The 20,929-nt window shown below is 42.9% G+C and overlaps 1 protein-coding gene across 1 annotated transcript; it reads left to right on the top strand.

Moving 5' to 3' along the window:
- The first annotated feature begins 2,728 nt into the window (after positions 1-2,728).
- Positions 2,729-6,154, top strand: cbln18 (cerebellin 18). The gene is made up of 4 exons (XM_063205992.1): positions 2,729-2,840; positions 4,086-4,265; positions 4,953-5,096; positions 5,853-6,154. The coding sequence occupies exons 1-4, from the start codon at positions 2,729-2,731 to the stop codon at positions 6,152-6,154; spliced, it is 738 nt and encodes a 245-aa protein (XP_063062062.1).
- The last annotated feature ends 14,775 nt before the right edge of the window (positions 6,155-20,929 follow it).

Below are 20,929 nucleotides of genomic sequence, written 5' to 3'. Positions count from 1 at the left end.
GATAATCACAACAGTTTTACCATCTGTGATGTTTATCTGAAGTTATTACTACGAACAGCAAGTCTTGTCATATTCCCTGCATTGCATCGCATTGCATTTGCTGTGTGCTACGCCCACTTCTAGGCACTAACATTCGCAACGCCAAGCAGCTCTGAGACGCTAAACCAGCTAATTTTGCTAATGCGAAGTCGGCCCTAGGACACAGTGGAGATTGCCCGACTCTCCTACTGTATGGCTCTGACAAAAAACAATAAAGGCTGAAAAAAAAGGGGGGGGTCAGCGCACTGCGCCACAGCATACAACGCCCTAAACAAAAGTGCCGAAACAAGGTGCATCTTGGGGATGAGAGGTCAAGGGCGCTAGGCCCCCCACATTTGGCTTGCGTGCCTGGGGGATGCACCCAGGGTTTGACTCTGGACTGGGTGATTTGCCATCCCTACCCCGTCTCTCTCCACATTCACTTCCTGTCACTCCTCACTGTCCTGTCTGGTATTAAGGCGAAGAAGCCCATAAAAAATTACATTAAAAAAAGGAATAGGTGGGAAGTGTCAAACTGACAAACAATATTCTTGTTGCAAACCTGTGGAATTGAAAGTGTAAAAGCAAACAGTTGAATAAACAAACAAACAAATAAACAAGCAGGCAGGCAAAAACATGTGTGTGCCAGCGTGTGTGCCAGCGTGCCTGCGTGTGTGCGTGCGTGCGCTTGTCTGGGTGTGGTGTTGCAAACTTTGTTTGTTTGCTTGGACTTCGATTCTGTACTGTATGAAAGTGGATGTGAGAAGTACATGATAACAGAAACATTGATGGCGTGCCGCGCGCAGCCTACTGTGGGTTCATTTTGGATATTAATCAGGCCATATTGAAAAAAGAGGATATGAAAAAGTATCGCTCACTGAAGTAGGTCCTCACACAAGAGACTGGCAGAGAGGTCAGTCTCACTGTATACACCATCAAAATACAGTACGGAAAAAAAAAAACTATGAAAGGCTGGCTGATTCCCCATGCGAGAGTTGAAGATGAGAAATGGAGCGCCCAATCTCTTCCATCTCTCTGTTGCGCAAGGAAGACACAGTTGTTCCAAAGCTTCCAGGTGTGTCAGGTTTTGACCAGCTGGGAAACTCAATTCTGCTCTGACCGGCAAGTGACAATGAGACGCATTATTGGCAGAATTCATCTGTTTTCATCTTCGTCGCTTCACAACAACATAACACCATCTTCTGAGCAATGGGAAACACGATCCAGGGCTGAGGAGAAAGAATTCGGGGAAGATCATTGTGGAACAAAAAGGTTTTCTGGGCTATTCACACATGCGTTTCACACCCAGTCAGGAAGATGACACTCAATATCCAGACATATCTGTAGGATCTTCCTCCTTTGTTTCTGTCTGTGGGTGGGTGTGTTTATTGTCTGTGAATGCCGCTGCTGCTGTGTGTGTGTGTGTGTGTGTGTGTGTGTGTGTGTGTGTGTGTGTGTGTGTGTGTGTGTGTGTGTGTGTGTGTGTGTGTGTGTGTGTGTGTGTGTGTGTGTGCGCGCACATACATGCGTGCGTGCGAGTTTGTGTGTGTGTGTGTGTGTGTGTGTGTGACTATCCAGAGTGAGGTGTCCTACTTATGACATCAATCAATGAGCAGGTTCACACCATGTCAGGAAGGTGGTGCTGTGTTGTGCTGCTGTGTTGTGCTGCAGTGTTGTGATAGGTTTGTGTTGTGGTGTGGTGTGTTTTTTTGTTGTTGTATTGCACCCAATGCTCCAGTGACACCACCCCCTGCATAAAACTCCTCCACTCCGCTAAGTTCTAGAACGGAACTCTGCCCTACCGCACTCTGAGTTGCCGGGAGACACCTTTGCTGACCAACCACGTAAGTACATGCAGTCAACCGCAGTGATCACTGCAAAGTGGTACACTGTAAAAAATGATATAAGCGATAAGTCATGATAACTTTTTTAGTTATAGATAGTTTTTTTTAGATAGTTATTTTATTCTGCTATAACTTGAAATCACAATCAGCTGCCTCAGAATCTCAAGTTAATTTAGGTTATTATTATAAGTTCTGTGGAGTTGTGTGTGTTTGCACACAAAGCTGCAATTCAACGCTTCACACAACTTACATGAAGGATTTAAACTTGGAATTCTGGGGCAGCTGGTATTTTTTTTACAGTGAGAGAAAGAGTCAGTATACAGTGCTGGTCAGTGCTGGTCAGAGTGATCCATCAGTGTTTAGTAGCATGATTTTAAACTTTTGTTTTGTGTCAGATGAGTCCTTCAGATTTGTCAACATTATTTCCATGAATAGGCTTTTATTATAATTGTTGCAAGTCAGAGGCATGTTCAGTCCCTTAAGAAAAATAGAAAAAAGACATGTGTGTTCTGATGGGTGCTCTTTGGCTCAGGGTAATTGTTTAGTTGTAATAGTTTGTTGAAAAATACCCTCCAAAAATTGTAGTTAAATGTCTTTATTATGATGACATTCTTTACAACAAACTTTAGGCTTTCATTATACAGAAGGCTAATTAGGAAACCATTTACATATCATGCATCTTCATTGTATGACATTGAAGTTTTGTTGATTTTCCATAGTGTCAAACCAAAGAAGATCTGTCTGAAATGAATGCTTGAAATAGCATGTCCTCACTAATAATTGAATAATTAACATGTCTGTTCAGTGGGTAAATAATTGAATATCTAATAAACAATCGCTAATGGATTCATTTTTCAGTGAAAAGCATGAAGACTGCAGTAGCTGCATTGTGCCTGTTGGGGGTGCTGTGTATCAGTCGCGGCGCGGCACAGGGTGCGGCAACGTCCACCACTTTTCAGCTCATGAAAGAGACTGCAGGTTTGTTTCACTGTCTTTCTTGGTTCGGCAAGATAGTAGTGTGTGTGTGTGTGTGTGTGTGTGTGTGTGTGTGAGAGAGAGAGAGAGAGAGAGAGAGAGAGAGAGAGAGAGAGAGAGAGAGTGTGTAGCCTATTGTGCACCACTTTGTCTGTGCTTTGCTGTTTGTCTCTCTGTTCGGCCATTGGCCTGGCCGTGGGGAAGAATTTTTGCTCTTTGGAGAGTTTTCACTAGGGATGCAAATTATCGATTAATTCATTAATCATTAGTTGATAACCTTATCGATCGACTTACGATTAATTGATAGGCGGCGTTTCCCCCCGAAATCTCAATGTTTCTCGAAAAAAGACCTACTAAATCTAAAGATTTTAATTAAATACTGAGATAAAATACCATATTTAAATTAATTATATTTCAATTCTTTAATCCAAAGGTGATTTAAATATTCCCACTATTCCCACCCCTCTTCACACACACTTTACATACCCATTTCACCTGGGTCTCTTGTCAGTTGAATTGTCGATTAATTGCGATAAATGTTTTTTAATCGATTAACGCATTGATCGATTAAATCGATTAATCGATTAATTATTTGCATCCCTAGTTTGTACGCAAGGTAAAGTATGTAGGTAGGCTATGTTTACCTTAGGCTTATTCTCTCTCCCCTATTGTTACCTCTAGACAGGGTCAGATTAACGTGCAGACTAGATATGGCTGCATCCTAGGGCGCCCACCTACCATGGAGTCCCTGATTGGCCAAAAGTCAAAAATTGCTGAATTATGAAAAGATGCAATAGCCTATTGAAAAAAATGGGTCTTTAAAGGTACACTGTATGAGATTTTTAGCTGTTTATTTCCAGAATTCAAGTTACCCATTCACTAATGTTACCTTTTTCATGAATACTTACCACCACCATCAAGGAGCCCTGGCAGCTGGCAGCCATATCTAGTCTGCGCGTTAACTCTGAAAGTGACGTTTCGGCCCCCTGGCCTTCTGCGGCTGCCACACACTCTGCTCCATGTTTTAATTCGGCCAACGTCACTTCACGTCAAATAAATACATCGAGCAGAATGTGCAGCATTTTCTTTATTTTCTTTGATATTTGGGTACACAAGTGGCCAGCACCTCAACAAGATTTTATTGGTGTGCGAAACCTTCTTTTTGTTTGTTTGTTTGTTTGTTTCTTTCTTTCTTTCTTTCTTCCTTTCTTTCTTTCTTCCTTCCTGTCTGCCATTGCAACCCTCCAGTGTCGTACATGGGAGAGTTGCCCTGTGGCGACTGGGACTGCGAGTGTGCCTTCAAGCGCCAGCGAGGCTGCTGCTGCGTTGCCGACGACGCCATGAAGCTGGAGGACAACACCATCGAGCGCCTGGTGCAGATCTACATGGGCATCGACGACCTCGCCAACCAGGTTAAAGAGTTCACAGGTTGGTTACTACAGCAACCAGGAGCTGACAGGTTGGTTACTACAGCAACCATGAGTTGACAGGTTGGTTACTATAGCAACCATGAGTTGACAGGTTGGTTACTACAGCAACCATGAGCTGACAGGTTGGTTACTACAGCAACCAGGAGCTCCCAGATTGGTGACCAACGAGGTCAGGAGCTCACAGGTACTGTAGGTTACTACAGTAGCCTACCTGGTGCAGGAGCTCTTAGGTAAGCTAATATGAGTAACCAACCAACCACCACCTGGGAGACAAGGACAGCTCCCTCTACAACCATGGAGGGGAATTGAATATCCACCATGACACAGACAAAAAACAGGGCAAATTAAAGCATGTCTATTGTCTTGGTTCTCTCTGACCCTGTTCTTGTCTGCCACTACTATCTTGAACTGTTCGAAAAGAAATGGGGCACAAAGAAAGGACTGTGAACAATTGATGATATTAAAAGTTTGACATTTAGATGGTAACAAATGCTCTGTTTTGGATTCAGGGGAGCTGGGGGGTGGGGGGGTCTTTTCCAGATGTTTTTCTTGAATTGAGAGTGTGAAGGAGAGGGCTCCTCCCTTCTCATGCCGAAGGGAGATGTTGTAGGGAAAATATTGTATGTTATGAACTGGTGGTGAAGTCCAATAAATGAGTTTTAAATATTTGTCTGCCACTACCAAGGTCCTGCCACCAAGGTTGCCTTCACAGCGATGGACGTCAGGCTGGAGAACGGCAACAACTGCTTTGGCCCCTTCACCACTGAGGTCTGCATCCCCTTCAACACCATCAGCCTCAACGAGGGCAATGGCTACAAGCCCACGCTTGGTAAGACCTCTTACTTACAGTCAAACAAATGGCTACAAGCCCACGCTTGGTAAGACCTCTTACTTACAGTCAAACAAATGGCTACAAGCCCACGCTGGTAAGACCTCTTACTTACAGTTGAACAAATGGCTACAAGCCCACGCTTGGTAAGACCTCTTACTTACAGTCAAACAAATGGCTACAAGTCTATTCTTGGTACAGTAAGGCTTCTTGCAGTTCAACTCACAGTTGTAAAACAGACCTGCCAGTTTGCTTGCTTTTGGAAGCCTTCAATCCAGTTGCGAGTTCCACTCTTTGCTTCTGTGGATTATCGCTTCGGAACCAACACTCACAGCATAAGGACTGAAGTTAATGGTGCGACACCCCCTCTGTCTTTTGTCTATCAACAATAAAGTCATAAAAAGAACAACAAATATCTAAAAATATATATCTATGCCTATATATATAATGTTATGCAACCAATCCCCCCTCACCAGGCATCTTCACAGCCCCTCGTTCCGGTCACTTTCTGACTGTCCTATCAAAATGAAGTCATAAGATCAACAAAAAGACCAACAAATATCTATAACAATATATGTATATATCATGTTCTGTAACCCCTTGTCCCTCCGCAGGCATCTTCACGGCCCCTCGTTCCTGTCACTTTCTGAGTGTCCTATCAAAATAAAGTCATAAGACCAACAAAAAGACCAACAAATATCTATCTATAACAATATAGGTATATATCATGTTCTGTAACCCCTCGCCCCTCCGCAGGCATCTTCACGGCCCCTCGTTCCGGCTACTACTCCTTCACCTACTCCATCTACTCCAACGTGGGTGCGCAGGGCAACCGCCTGTACTACCTGGCGCGGCTGATGCTGGACGGAGAGGTGGTGGCCTCTTCCTGGGAGGACAACCGCGAGGACTCAGAGGACAACGCCTCCCAGACCGTGGTGCTGAGGGTGCGGCGCGGTTGCCAGGTGTACGTGCAGCTCTACTCCGGGCGCCAGCTGTGCGGGCAGCAGCCGGGACGCAGCACCTTCAGCGGCTTCCTGCTCTACCCCATCACCGACTGAGCTGAACAGATGCACACACAGATGTACACGCGCACTTACACACACACCTATGTACGAACAAACACACACACACACGCACACAAACACATACACACACACACACACACAGAGCTTCCTGCTGTATCCCATCACTGACTGAGCTGAACACTCGCTCGCACGCACGCACACACACACATGCACACACACACACACACACACACACACACACACACACACGCACGCACGCACACACACATACACGTCTGCTCTTTAGATGTCTTCAATACACACGCACACCATCACTGACAAGAAGAGCAAGGACATACATATGCAACAAAACATACAGTGCAAGGATCCACTGAATGAACATTCATTTGCAAAGGCATATCTAGCTGAAAGAAGAGCAAAACAGTCTGTGTGTTCATGTACGGTACTGTAACACGTAACAGTTTCACCAAAAGAAATACAAGTACTGCCCTAAGGAAACTCTTGACTATTTTGTTGAATCAAATCCTTTGTTTTGTTTGTTTGTTTTTCACCACTATTCTTACTGAGGGTTTGAGTGTGTCTATGGTTTTATTATCATTTTCGCCCATGAATAAAGGGTATATTCACAACATATGGTCGATACATGGTCTTTTTCTCCCTAACAAATTTTGAATAAAACTACCTGATGTCAATGAGTAACAGAACATACTGTATGCTGTATTGTGTGATATTTTCATGGTTCCAGACCAAAATTACCAGGTTGGCCGAGGTGGGGCCATTCTTTTTTCAGGGGGGGCACATAAACATCTGATTCACTAAATGGAGAACAGTACCAAGAAAACAGCTGTCAAAACTGACAAAAAAAATATTGTTTTGGGGGATATTCATGAGTATGAGAAAATAATACATCTCAAAAGAATTTGGATGGGGGCAGTAAAAGAAAGCAAATGTTGAAGAGGACTAAAGGACCACACTTAATAGTTGATTGCATTAACCCAGGGGTGTCAAACTCAAATTGACTGAGGGCCAAAATCAAAATCTGGAACAAAGTCGCGGGCCGAACTCAACAATTATTTTTAAAAATGGACTAAAATTGTGCATGCATGCACTTCAAACTCATAGTTAAAATATCACATACACTCTTTCCCATCATATATAGTAGTTCAAATATGTCTGCACATCCTGTGACGCACCAAATTTCATGTTCAAGTCTTGTTACATCTATACATTAATGTATGTGGGCCAACTGTATACACATTTGAAATTATCTGGCAGGCCGAATAAAATGGCTCCCCGGGCCAGATTTGGCCCCCGGGCCTGAGTTTGACATTCCTGCATTAACCAATGAGACCATTTTTTAATATCAAAACCGTCTTAATTCCTGTCTTGGATATGATTTCAACAGCTCAAATGGTAGGTGTATTCTTCATCATGTTTCATAGTGCTTTCCTTTCTATAGTGCTTACAATCTCACAGGTCTTGACCATAAGCCGGCCATTTTATCATCTGGTTGTCCTTATGATGGAGCTCAACTGTTAGAACATAGTAGAAAATGCAAATTGACCTTATTATGTGGCAATAATTGAAGGCCTCTCTTCAGAATATGATGCCTAAGAGTCTTATCATGCTGTTGACAAAACACATATATCATTCAGCACTATACAGATGAGTGAAAAGAGCTTAAACAATGCACTACTGCACCCACTACTCGGATGCATAGACGAATGTTTAACCTCTGCATAATTTGTTCATATGAAGCATTCATAGTCAAGTTTTCACTATACCCTTAACCCTGGTCTTGTCTTTATTTCCTATTACCATGCTCTGTGTTCACGGGTCGGTTTCGACCCGTACTATCAAAAGTGACAAATAATGTGTGTGTGCGTGTGTGTGTGTGTGTGTGAGAGAGAGAGGATTTTTAATCTTAATAGCAAAATAAAATGCATTGTCGATTAAAAAAAAAACGTACAATGTGTAAAGAAATGACATAAGGGATTGTAAAACTGTAACAGCTAGTAGAAAATAGTCCCTCGTTGATAAAAAGAATAACTATGACATGGGAAAACAATATAAAACATTTTAAAATGTACACAAACCACACACACACAGGAGAGGACTGTGCGTTGAGTTCAGACGCGGTCTTCAGCCTCCTCCACGTCATCGTAGACGTCTTCATTGACGCTGTCTTGAGCCTCCTCCACATCATCGTAGACATCTTCATCTCCAATGTCCTGCATTTCCATCTCCTGACCACCAGGGGTCAGTGCTCCTACTCTGCTCCTCAGCTTAAGCCAGATCACACCAGCCACCAGTCCCAGCAGCACACAGCCCAGCAGTGGACCGTACACTCTGTAGAATGGAGAGTAGACCCCAAACGGATCCCTGTACACAAGGCGGATGCTCCTCTCATAACAAACAACATTTTCTACAGACCATGTGCCCCCCCTTATGACTCTACATGTGTACACCCTTTAGCTTCTATGCTTCAAAGCTTTGGAACCAGCTTCCAGATGACGTAAAAAATGCACCCACTATTGATAGCTTTAAATCTAGACTCAAGACAAAGCTGTTCTCAGATGCTTTCCTCTAGCCTAAATGTATTATTATTATTTTTATTTTAATGTTTATTTAATTTGTTTTATTTTATTTTATTATTATTTTTACCTTATGTTTTATCTTAATGTTTTAAATGTTTTTTGACTCTAATTTATTTCCTTCTTTCTTCCCTGTTTCCTTTCATTTACATTTGTTAACTTTGTGAAGCACATTGAGTTGCACCTGTGTATGAAATGTGCTATATAAATAAACTTGCCTTGCCTTGCCTTGCCTTGCCTTACACTCCACTGTCCTCTGCTGTGAGGTTGGAGATGCTTAGAGACGTGCTGGAGTTGAACACGGTCACTCTGTCCATCAGATCCTCAGGCATAGGCACGTCATTCACACTAAAGAGAAAGGCAGAGTCTTTGTCCACATATTCTAGAATCAGCATCTGAGGATGTAGCCCTTTCTGACGGAACCACTGGGCCCTATACAAATTCTTAGAGTCGTTTACATGTGCGTCCATAAGGACACTTTCACCATGAGAGAACATCACAACCACAGGGGAGAATTCAACACAAACTGAGAGTCTTATTACATGTTTTAAAATGTTCTCCGAATCTAGACACGTATACTCCCCATCATGTTGCCTTGACACAGAGAGAATGACGAGGGAATAGTCTCCAGACTGGCTGCCGTTCAGCATGTACATCACTTCCTGTGGGCGGGTCTGATTGATGCTGATTCTGACATCTCCAGTGGGTGTTTCCCAGTACATTTGGTCGGGAAAATATCCTGTACTGTGGGTGCAGGAAAGAGTGACATTCTCCTTCTCATTAGTAACGATCAGTGGGGTAACATAAGCGAGCTCCTGTGATCTAAGCCGTTGACATTGACCTCCTTTCCACATCGTACACAAGTACTTATCCATATCGTCAATGACCCTAATCCCGGTCAGTGTGATCGTGGAGGTGTTGGTCTCCAGCCGATACTCAAGGTCTGGCACGAAGGGCTCCAGAGAGGAGCTGGTATCCAGGAACAGAGTGTGATGTCTTCTGTAATCATCATATCCAAACAACTGTACACTGCTGCCGTTCCCCAGATCAGAGTCAAACTCGCACAACGCAGTACTGCCATGATGTCTCGCATATACAATTCTATCCTCTGTTGACCAGTCCACATGCCCTTCTGCACAGACAGTGAGACGGTAGTTTTTGCTTCTTACTGGGCTACTGTTTCCTCTCTCCCTCCTCTCCCCTCTGTAGTATCCACTATGGGCCATGGTGAGGTTGATTAATTTAAAACTGGGACTCTCTCCAGAGCAGGTGATGTTGTAGCCATCCGGTTGTGGGCTATTAAGCTGTGAACAGTTGACCAGAAGATCGAGTTGATCTCTTGACCAGAAGTAGACGTGACCAGAAGTAATCCTGTACAGCGCGTAGTCATACAAATCCTCTTCGTCGACATAATAGCCATCATCAAGTCAAGTAGGTTTTATTGTCAATTTCTTTACATGCACTGGTCATACAAAGTATTTGAAATTACATTTCTTGCTTTATCATGCGCATCTAACTCAGCATCTCCTCCTTTAGTCCCAAATATGTGAGCAGGACCAGGGCTGAGGTCGAAGGCAGAGATGAGCACCGGCAGGAGAAATGTCCTCATGCAGTCTAACGTCTCCATGCTGAACTCCAGCAGGAGTTTCTGAGTGTCTTCCCGAGTCTAGCATGCAGGCAGACCCTGGAGAACTTAACTTATACTGATCTGTCATATGGCGTAGATGGTGTGTGTACGTGTGTGTGTGTGTGTGTGTGTGTACGTGTGTGTGTGTGTGTGTGTGATTTCCTGAACCTTCACTCTCTGTATTAGATCAGATGAGGATATATGACTGAGAAAGATGAGAGAGAGAGAGAGAGAGAGAGAGAGAGAGAGAGAGAGAGAGAGAGAGAGAGAGAGAGAGAGAGAGAGAGAGAGAGAGAGAGATTCCTAAGGCCCATTTTTTCGTATGACACATAATTCTAGATCTAAACTTCTCTTGAAAGTTAATGTCACTGAAACATGCTTATGGCAGACTTTACTGAAATATGCTTGTGGCGTCAGCAAAGTGTGAGTCCTCAAGCTCAAGTTGAGGTTGGGAGGTAGTTCAATGGAAAACCCTGGTCATATAATGATGAGTTGGGATGAGGTGGGATAATGGAAAACTACCCCTGCTCATATTGATGAGGTGGTATAATGGAAACCTGCTCATATTGATGAGGTGGTATAATGGAAACCTGCTCATATTGATTAGGTAGTATAATGGAAACCTGCTCATATTGATGAGGTAGGATAATGGAAACTACCCCTTCTCATATATTGCTTAGGTAGTATAATGGAAACCTGGTCTTATAATGATGAGGTGGTATAATGGTGTTGTGTAGGCTAACTACCTACACCATGTGTCATTAGCTGGGCCTTATCATAAATCATTAGGTAACACTTTACATGATACCGGCATCATACGTATGACATAACAGTGTATAACATTATGTCAATGTCATAAATATTTTATGACCTTGTCATTAAGTGAAATTCAGTTATGGTAAAGAGAGGCCTAACAATGTCAACTTGTCATGACCATAAAACGTTAATGACAATGACATCATGTTTATGATTCTTCCATGACTGTGTCATGACATTATTTTGAGACTGTTATGACATATGTATGACGCCGATGTCATGTCCAGTAAAACTTGCTTGTGACAGTGGCAGTGTTTTGAAACATGCTTTTCACAGTGGCAGCGTGACAGGTGTCCCTTTACGTGTGTGTGTGTGTGTGTGTGTGTGTGTGTGTGTGTGTGTGTGTGTGTGTGTGTGTGTGTGTGTGTGTGTGTGTGTGTGTGTGTGTGTGTGTGTGAGCACATGTGTGTTGTAGGCCCACACTGACCTGAGGTCATATTGTTGAGATTAAACTTTCTGAGAAGCTCTCGGTCTAGCTGTCTAATAAGGCTGTAACGATATTGCATCGAACCGAGGTATCGCGGTACGCAGACCCACGAACCCCTATCGCGAAACTGCCTCGCAGAATCGCGATGCGCCCTTTAAAAGTTGTTACCAAAGTTCTTCCCTAACAAAATCTCTGTTGTTACCCCTCAGTCTAGAAAACGGCAGCATAAAGGCAAATGTTTGCATATGCGCTTAAAAAAGACAAGTAGAAAAGGGGCACACATGTGCGAGTAACACTTCCATTCATCCCTCTCTTATAAAATGTTCCGTCCAACCAGCACGTGCATTTGTTATTATCAATTGCCTGAGCAACCTCCGCGAGACGAAACACTTAAACGTCGGAAGGTAAAGCACAGAAATGAACAACAGACCCAAGAAGGCTTTATCAAACGTGTGAAGGTGTTAAGATTCATGCATGCGCCGATGCTGATGAGTGGAGATAGACGTTGAGCAGAGAGAGAGAAAGAGAGCGAGAGAGCGAGATGCTCCGCCTGCCCAAATTCATAAACCACGCGACGCTCTATCAGGGAAGTGTCTGAAGTCGGGCGAACGTTGAGGTCGATGTGGATATTAATAGGCAGCGTTATTCTTCCCCGCATTGACCGCCTGCCTAGCGAAAACATGCTCCATTTCAGCCTGCATCCATTCCCGCTCTTGACAAAATGTCAAATCACAAAACCAAACAAAGGACAACGTGCCTGTTGCATAGTGAGAACATAGGCTAACTGAGTTTCGAGTTTTGTTTGTATAAGCGTGCGCGCGCTGCTGCACGATCAAAAAAGTTTAAAAAATATTAAACATCAAAATTAAGTGTTGCATTTTTGTAAGTAACTTTACACAACATGTTTCCTGACGAAATATGACCAGTGTTGTTTCAGTTAATGTTTGGATATTAATTGGATAATGTTTGATAATGTGAGACAGTTGTTAGACTAGGCCTAATAGGCTACCTACTGGAACCCTGACCCTTCTCTCTCCGTCTCTGTCTCCCTCACACACGGTCAGCATCTCAGCATCATATGATCTAAGCCTATTAATAAGAAGCCTACTTTTCCTTGTTGAACTAATATCCCTTATTGTGCTTTGATGTCAACACCTGGGGAACAGGTTGCAGTGGTATATCTGCAGCATCATTTAGGTACACCTACAAAATTAATGTAGGCAGGTAGGCCTAAATGCAAAAAGAAATCATATATATAGCCTATATAGGCCTATAATTTATTTTCTTCTTTTTTTCCTTTAAAAATAAAATAAAATCGTGGGGCATATCGAACCGTGGGTCATATATCGTGATACAAACCGAATCGTGGGTTGGGTGTATCGTTACAGCCTTAGTGTCTAACAATTGAGCCATGGCTGCCCCATCTCTCTCGAATGAGGATGTGCTCTCGCTCTCTCTCTCTCTCTCTCTCTATCTATCTATCTATCTCTCTCTCTCCACATCTCTCTCTCTCCAACATCCTGATATCAAGAAATGCACATGGTGTACTTACAAGAAAAAAAATGCACACACAGCATCTACAATCTAGACATCGGAGTAGCTGTGTGTGTGTGTGTGTGTGTGTGTGTGTGTGTGTGTGTCCGTGTGCATGTGCATGTGTCTGTGTGTACGTGTGTGTGTCATATGGAGACTCATGTAGGGGTTTCCTGTTTCCACTGCTACCCTGACATCAAGATAAGAGATGCTCTGGGTGCGCTTTTTACATTTTCTTTTTTCTTTTAGTTTTACATTTCTTTTGAGTTTCTTGACATCCAAGATCTTATTCATTTCATACCATCTTTTCATACAAGCTTTGTGTATGCAATACACACACACACACACACACACACACACACACACACACACACACACACACACACACACACACACACACACACACACACACACACACACACACACACAGGTAAAACTTGGCCATGGCTAGAAACAATGTCACTCTCACTAGCCACTTTGGCACCAACTTATTATTGGGTATGACATCTCATATACCATGTCTTTGCACCTTTTGCTATATTTAGTTTAACCCAGGTAACACGCACGCGTGCGCGCACACACACGCGCACACACACGCACACACACACAAACACATACACAGCAGCGACAGCAGCAGCAACTCTTATCTTCATTTTCGATTTCGATTTCAAAGTAAGAGAGGAAAGGAGAGGAAGAAAGAAGGAAAACCCTACTTCTAAGAAAACATTTATATCACTCTCCCTCAGTCTCTCTCTCTCTCTCTCTCTCTCCGCATCACCACCCCCCTTCTCTCTCTCTTTCACTCTGCACTCCCTTTAAAATAAAACCAAAAAATGAACCCAACCTTAGGCCTTGATAAACGTATTTAGAGAAAATGAGTTGCAATTGTGTGTGTGTGTGTGTGTGTGTGTGTGTGTGTGTGTGTGTGTGTGTGTGTGTGTGTGTGTGTGTGTGTGCATGCGTGTGTGTGTGTACATACAGTACAGTACAGTACATCCATATACATGGAATATACATGGAAATGGTTGTGGAAACATTTAAGATTGTGGAAACATTTAGCATTTAAATTAAGCGGGGCATGTATTAAAAAAACATTTTAAGAGTTTTTTTTCCCTCACACTGAACCAATTATATTAAACTCAATAAGCTATGCAATTTTATTCACCCACAAATTTCATTATTCCTCCAACTGACCAGCAGATGGCAGTATAGCCCACTAAATGACAATGGCAGATGGCAGCCAGACCATGAAAAGGACTCTATGACAGGGGTACTCAATTAAAAGTCCCAGAGGGCCAGTTTTTCAAAATTCCTCCCAATAAAGGACCGGGCGATAAGACCTTTGTAAGCACAAAACACACACACTCACACCCACAGCAGATATTCCGTTTCCAGTGACAGGATGGGAGAACATTTCTCTCATAAAGGGCCTGCATTTTTCTGGAGCACTGTGGGGTGAGGTGCCTGCCTTGCCCTCATTGCCACCCACCCTTCAGAATTTTTTTTAATGACATAAGATTATCTGTTAGCCTATATTTGCAGACTACATTCATAAAGATTAATTTCCTAGTGAGAAAACCAATAAGCCTGAAGATAACACTTTTCAAACATATGTTGCTTATTATGACTTTGTTTATGCAGCTCTCACATGCATAATGAGAATCAGATGCAATAATGGACCCAACAAAGAGGAGGACACATAAAAAGGAGGACACCAGGTTTTGCCAACAAGAAAATGGCACATTTGATGCAATGTTTATTAAATGCAACAGCCAATAATAAATCGTCAAGTTGCTCATGACTTTGTTTGTAGTCTTATGAGGGTCTTAGCATTCCAAACGAACCATTTGGGGAGTGTTTAAAAGTGTGAAAAGTTTATCAATCAATTCACTTTTAAGTAGGCTACCACTAGTTAGCTGCCAGCAGAGCTCAAACACAGTTTGCCTTCATTTGTGTTAGCAACTAACTACAGCTACTGCTAAACCAATTCGACGTCCTAACACACTTGCCGTGTCTCAGATGCCGCACTTATGGCAGTGCACTGACAGCCAGTGCATAGTGCTCACAGTGCACTGGGGGTCTTTAGTGCATAGTGTTGTGAAAAAGTCGGCGCACTATGCACTGTGCCCTGACTGGAAGTGACAGTTGAGCTAGCATTAGCTCACCAAAATATTGGTTGGCTACTGTTTACATTGCACAGTGTGTCGTGCTTGTATTTACATTTTCTACATCCCAACTGGCAGCTATTTTGTGTACAATACTTGGCTTGGTATGAAAAGGTTGGTGTCTCAGCAACATTACAAACAGAAATACAGGAGACAGTTGACCAAACTCTTCTACTGAACTGAACTTCACGTTTCTTCCATTTTATTGTCAAAATGGCGCACGTTTCGTGCGCGAAGTATCCATCGTTCAAGAGCTGCGTTTTCCACCATTGTTAGGGCATCATCCAGGCACTTTTCAGTGCACTGAACTAACAAAATTTTACTTTGAAAGCGCCCTATGCACTGAAATATAGTGCCCGAAGTGCACAAGTGCGCCATCTGAGACACCCCAACTGTTTGCAATCAAATGTGGACCATTAATTTCAAAAACGAGGCATAGAGAACTTTGTGAATAATTTATTTACAGGCTCTGATACAGTCCTTCCCTTGTAGTCTACCTCACAACCTCTAATGCCACCCTCGTAGGCAGTGTTGCCAAAAGAAAATCAGCCAAAGTCGCTATGGGCTTGCTGAAAAGTCGCTAGATGACGTCATGACGTTACGTATGACGTCACGACGTCACGCACGGCGCGCTGATCTACAGAAAACGTGCCCACATGCCTTCGTCCACAGTAGAAATGGCCGGTGCTAGCTACTTTTTGGAGATCAGAGGGAATCTGCAGCCCTGCTTAACTGTGGGAAACGCTTCTGACGGCGGCACAGAGGCAGAATTATGTGGAACAAGTCCGACAAGTGAACAACAGATGCGTCCATCTATGCTTGTGGTTCTCAACCAGTTTTGCCCGAATGCCCCCAAGGGCTCCTCATAACCTGTCAAGGCAATTTATCAATAAGCCTAACATGTATAGCCTTTGCATGAATTTGAAAAGGTATCATGGGATTTCAAATAGATGAACTAAATTCCAAATTAGCAGACATTATTTAATTAGTTGAATTAGTATTCAGGGCTGTTGGGCCTACTAAATCTCCCCCCCTCACTAGCCAAAATGTTAATCTAGCCAAACACACACTAATGGGTGAAAAAATGGTTAGTCTTTCCTACTAGCCAAACTGACCTTTCACCAGCATTTGCCCAGTTGGCTAATTTAGAGCCCAGTTAGGCCTATATGAACCATTAGGAATATGCCTACTATCACGCCATTTCAGCATCAGGTGCAGGAAAGACTATAAACATCAATAAATAATAAGCGTTGGGGGAGTCATTGTCTTTATGGTTCAATCATGGCAGCTTTTTCAAGTCTTGGCACAAAGCAGTCTCATCCAAAACGTGATAAAACCAACCAAGGGTCTTCAGGTAGGCCTACGCTGTGTAAGTCTACAGCAGGGGTGTCCAAACTTTTTTTAGTGAGGGCCGAATACAGGAAAATGAACAAGGGGCCGGGCCGCACTTTAGCGGTGACATAGCCTATTGTGTGATGACCGGTAAGGTACCAAATACACAAGGGAGACAAAAGCTGTCTGGTAGCCCATGATTTAGGCTATTTCCAATATTTTCAAGAGGCAATGTAAGAAAAGGTAACAAAAATTGCATCAATAGGCCTATTATTGTGTCAGTGTATGAATTATCCACATGTACACGGTTAACAATTAAGCTTATTATTAATTGTTATTAATTATTATTAAATTGATATTTTATTATTGCCTACAATCAATCAATGCATGTTTATATGCTGTTTTATTTGTATTTAATTCTTATTATAGCCACTACTTGCTGTTCCCCGGCACTTCATGGGTTAATGTGAAACTCGCGCTGATCCAATCAGATCAAGTGCCTCTCTCTCAGACGCACGCAGGCAGGGATGAAAACAAAAAGGCAGCTCTTCTCTCTGTGCCTCCCTCAGTTTAAATGAGCTACTTCTGTCGTAACCTAGCATGTTTAGCTAACTTGCTACAGCCAAAGAGGCAATTTTACAGGATGGATTCACAAAGCAATCAAAAAATAATGTCACTTGTGCGAAATGTGCTTACAGTACAGCATGATACTATTCCAACTGTGGGTAAAAGTTACAAATAAAAGTGCTAAGCAATCGCTAACGCTAACCGCTAATTAAGTTTGGAGTGTTTATAAGCAGCTGTTGCCGTAACTGTCTCCTATTATTTGGTCACGGACGGCACTAACATAACAATGCCATAATATCATTACTACCAAACCGCCGATTACATCTTATTTTAACAAGGTGATGAAAAAGTACCCAAACTACCCCGGCCCAATTGAAACTTGAAAAATATCTTAGCATCATGCTTTAGTTCCTGTCATCCTGAACTCAGCGTGAACAGGTCTGGGTTCCCATGCATAGGATTTTGCAAACTAGTTCATCTGTGTTTGTTAGAAGGCATTGCTCATTTGTGGTTAAGTCAAAATATTTCCTTTGGATGCAGCAACTTATTAGCAACCATCATTTTCCCCTTGTTTCTCTGATAGGACTACTACCGTAACAAACAAGAAACAACTAGCCAGGTGGAAGTGGAGAAGTTTTAGCGGGTGGCGCCACTTGGTGTTCAAACTCAGAATTGCAACAGAGTTACAATGTAGGTCAAATGTAATGTGCGGGCCATGTTCAATCACATTTTAAAAATCTGCCGCGGGCCAATAAAAACGGGCTCGCGGGCCGGAGTTGGCCCGCGGGCCTTAGTTTGGACAAGCATGGTCTACAGCATAAAATACTGTCAGTCGTGCGCGCTGTGAAATGAAAGTCAATCAGAAGGGAGCGAAACGCGGGTGGGCGCAATATCGTCCTATGTTTCTCAAGACCGGGGCTTGGTACGTTTCTCACCTGCCTCAAACCTCGTGGCAGGGGGTCAGGTCAGTCTCTCGAGGCTGTAACCCGGCAGACCAGGCAAGATAGCAAACGGCGAACCATCGTTTGCACACATTACCCACTCAAAATCACAACATAGTGTCTACATGGCTTAAATGCGATTACGTGTTGGTCCTAGATAACATTTAAGCCCCGTTACATATAGAAGAAAGTACAGTAGCGTGTTTGTTGCTTCCTGGTTGTGGTAGGCATATGCTAACAAATGCTAACTGAAGCTTACCCAGACAGCTAAAAACATCGAGCGATCAAATGACAATGTGGGGAAACCTATTTGTGTCAAAGAAGTTCGTAGTGCATTTTTACACCAATCCGTGGTATTCATGGTATTTATAAGCATAGGCTCTTTAAATTAAGCAGAAACTTAGATGTTGGAAATCACAGATATCGCCGCCATGTTTCTCTGAAAATTTTGTCCAAAGCTGAACCAGAGAATGTAAACCGGCTTTGGCTCTGTGCCGCCTTGTGGACACAATTGGGAATCACAATTCAGAAAGGCGTCACGGATGGACGGACGGACGGACCAACAGACAAAGCCTCTTATAGAGATGCGTGGGACGCATCTAAAAACTATGAATTTGTCACTGAAGATGCACGTATTAAAAAGTCGCCAGATACACCAAAAAGTCGCCAAAGGCGCTAGATGAGGGTTTTTTTATCGCCAGGGCCCGGGATTCCCTGCGGTTGGTGCGGCCAGCCTGCTAGTGCTACGGCATTTAAATTAGTCATATGCATATCCTCATCCAGCACCAGGCAGCATGCCATCCTCCAACACTCCAAAGGCAGAGGGCAGGCAGGCAGCGGCAGACTGCTAATTAGTAGCTACTAGCTTCCCATAGAACTAATACAATTAGTTCTATGGGGAATGGGGATTGGTGAAGCGAAGCGTAAACAGAGCCGTAGTGCATCATGTGTCACTTCTGTCTCTACCCGCCACTGAAAATGCATTGTGTGGTGTTGTGGGCAGGGAGACTGATTTGCCTCTCACAAGACAAGCGAAATAGTCGCTAGATTCGGCCAGATTGAGCCTGAAAGTCGCTAGATGTTTTTTTTGTCGCCAGAGGTGGCCAAAATTCGCTAAATTGGCAACACTGCTTGTAGGTGCTTCTGTCCAGACAGAGCCTGCAGTGACTGGCAAAGAGGGAGAAACTGCCTGAGGGGGTGGGGTACGGCACGCGTCTGTGGCGCAATTTCAAAATAAGAGCCGGCAGCGCGATCGGACCAAAATATATATATATATATATGAAGAGTTCAGATGCAAAACCCCCTAACTCCATTTCTGAAGACCTGCACTTCTATATTTTTAGAGAACCTCGTTGTTGGTTTGGTTTACATTCATGTACTTGATAATACATATAAATAGTTATATTACATAAATAAAATTTTAAAAACATGCAATTTTGATAGCTTTGTATTAAATAAAAATGAATTAAGATTATTTTCTGAAAAGGCACTTAGGGGGTTTTGCATCTGAACTCTTCATATTTTGTATTTTTCACAATTATTCGAGGGCCAAACACAAATGGCCCGCGGGCCGCTAATAGAGTATGGTGGCTCTATGACAATGGTGCTACTTGAGACATCTTGGAAGAATTCATTTTTTTGTGCATTGATTTGAAGTTCTGATCAAGTTGCTGCAGTCGAAAATGTCTGTCTGGTGCCACATTTTGTAATATTGAACTGTATGAATCTGAAAACATAATGCAGAATAATACTAGGCAAGCAAGAAATGTACAAACAAACTTGCACTGAATGTGACCGCAGCTGTTGATGCCGTTATAAACCTCTCCTGTATTGACTCGCAAAAGTGAATATGGAAGGCCTTTACTGCGATATTCTAATGTTGGTTGTCATGGTGGTACACGGAGAGCTCAATATTTTCTTGGGTGGTACTTCACACAAAAAGTTTAAGAACCACTGCTCTATGAGATGCATGTTATCTCTTTGCAATATTTTCAAAAAAATACAATATTATTTTTGAGGTATTGGTACTTTTCACATGTTCACATTTCACATGTCACATATCAGCAGTTTGTCATTGGTCCTTAAACTGCTTAAGACTGTGTCCTTACGCTACACATACAGTACCGTTATGAGTATACTGTAAAACAAGAGCTAATATTGCTGCTCTCATTAAGCATTATGCAATATGAATCCTCTTCAATCAATCCCCTCACATACACATACAGTATTAACAACTAAGAGTAAACAGTGTTTTGCCCATAGGCTCCTTAATCCATCCCAGCCAGGAGAGCTGGTTACGAAAGTGACCACGGGGTCTGCTCGTTTTTCCGACGCCCCATTGGTCCGATGCGTCAATGTTCCGAACATTTCCCATTGATCCTACAGTACTTAGTCTCAGATAACTTTTTACCAATTAAATGAAACCCTTTGTCCCTACAGTCCAATGTTCCGACCAAAAGCTGCTTGAGATCACCGTCATCTCTGAAGCCTGCGCAGTGGTCACGCAGCTGTCTGTGACAGGTTAGGTTTAAGGTTAGGTTTAGGTTTTAAGTTTTTGTCAAGGCACAAATTTAAAACTCAGAAACATTGCAATAGCCTACTGACAGGTTAGGGTTAGGAATGGTTTTGGGTAGGGCACAATTGTAAAACTTGGCAACATTGCATTAATGACAGGTTATGTTTAGGGGTGGTTTTGGTAAGGGCACAGCAAGACCAACTCAGACGGCATCTATGTGCTCGTCGCTGCGCATGCAGCTGAAGTCTACTTGGCACCGGGAAAAGCAGGACATATAGGCCTACGACCTGG

The sequence above is a fragment of the Engraulis encrasicolus genome, chromosome 8, assembly GCF_034702125.1.
Source record: "Engraulis encrasicolus isolate BLACKSEA-1 chromosome 8, IST_EnEncr_1.0, whole genome shotgun sequence".
In the NCBI taxonomy this organism is placed as follows: domain Eukaryota; kingdom Metazoa; phylum Chordata; class Actinopteri; order Clupeiformes; family Engraulidae; genus Engraulis; species Engraulis encrasicolus.
The sequence above is the reverse complement of the archived record's forward strand: the minus strand, read 5'-3'. Positions and strand labels throughout refer to the sequence as shown.

Coding starts and splice junctions, on each gene's coding strand:
- cbln18 (XM_063205992.1), top strand. CDS start 2,729: ATGAAGACTGCAGTAGCTGCATTGTGCCTGTTGGGGGTGCTGTGTATC. Junction 2,841..4,085: donor GCTCATGAAAGAGACTGCAG/GTTTGTTTCACT, acceptor GCAACCCTCCAG/TGTCGTACATGGGAGAGTTG. Junction 5,097..5,852: donor TGGCTACAAGCCCACGCTTG/GTAAGACCTCTT, acceptor GCCCCTCCGCAG/GCATCTTCACGGCCCCTCGT.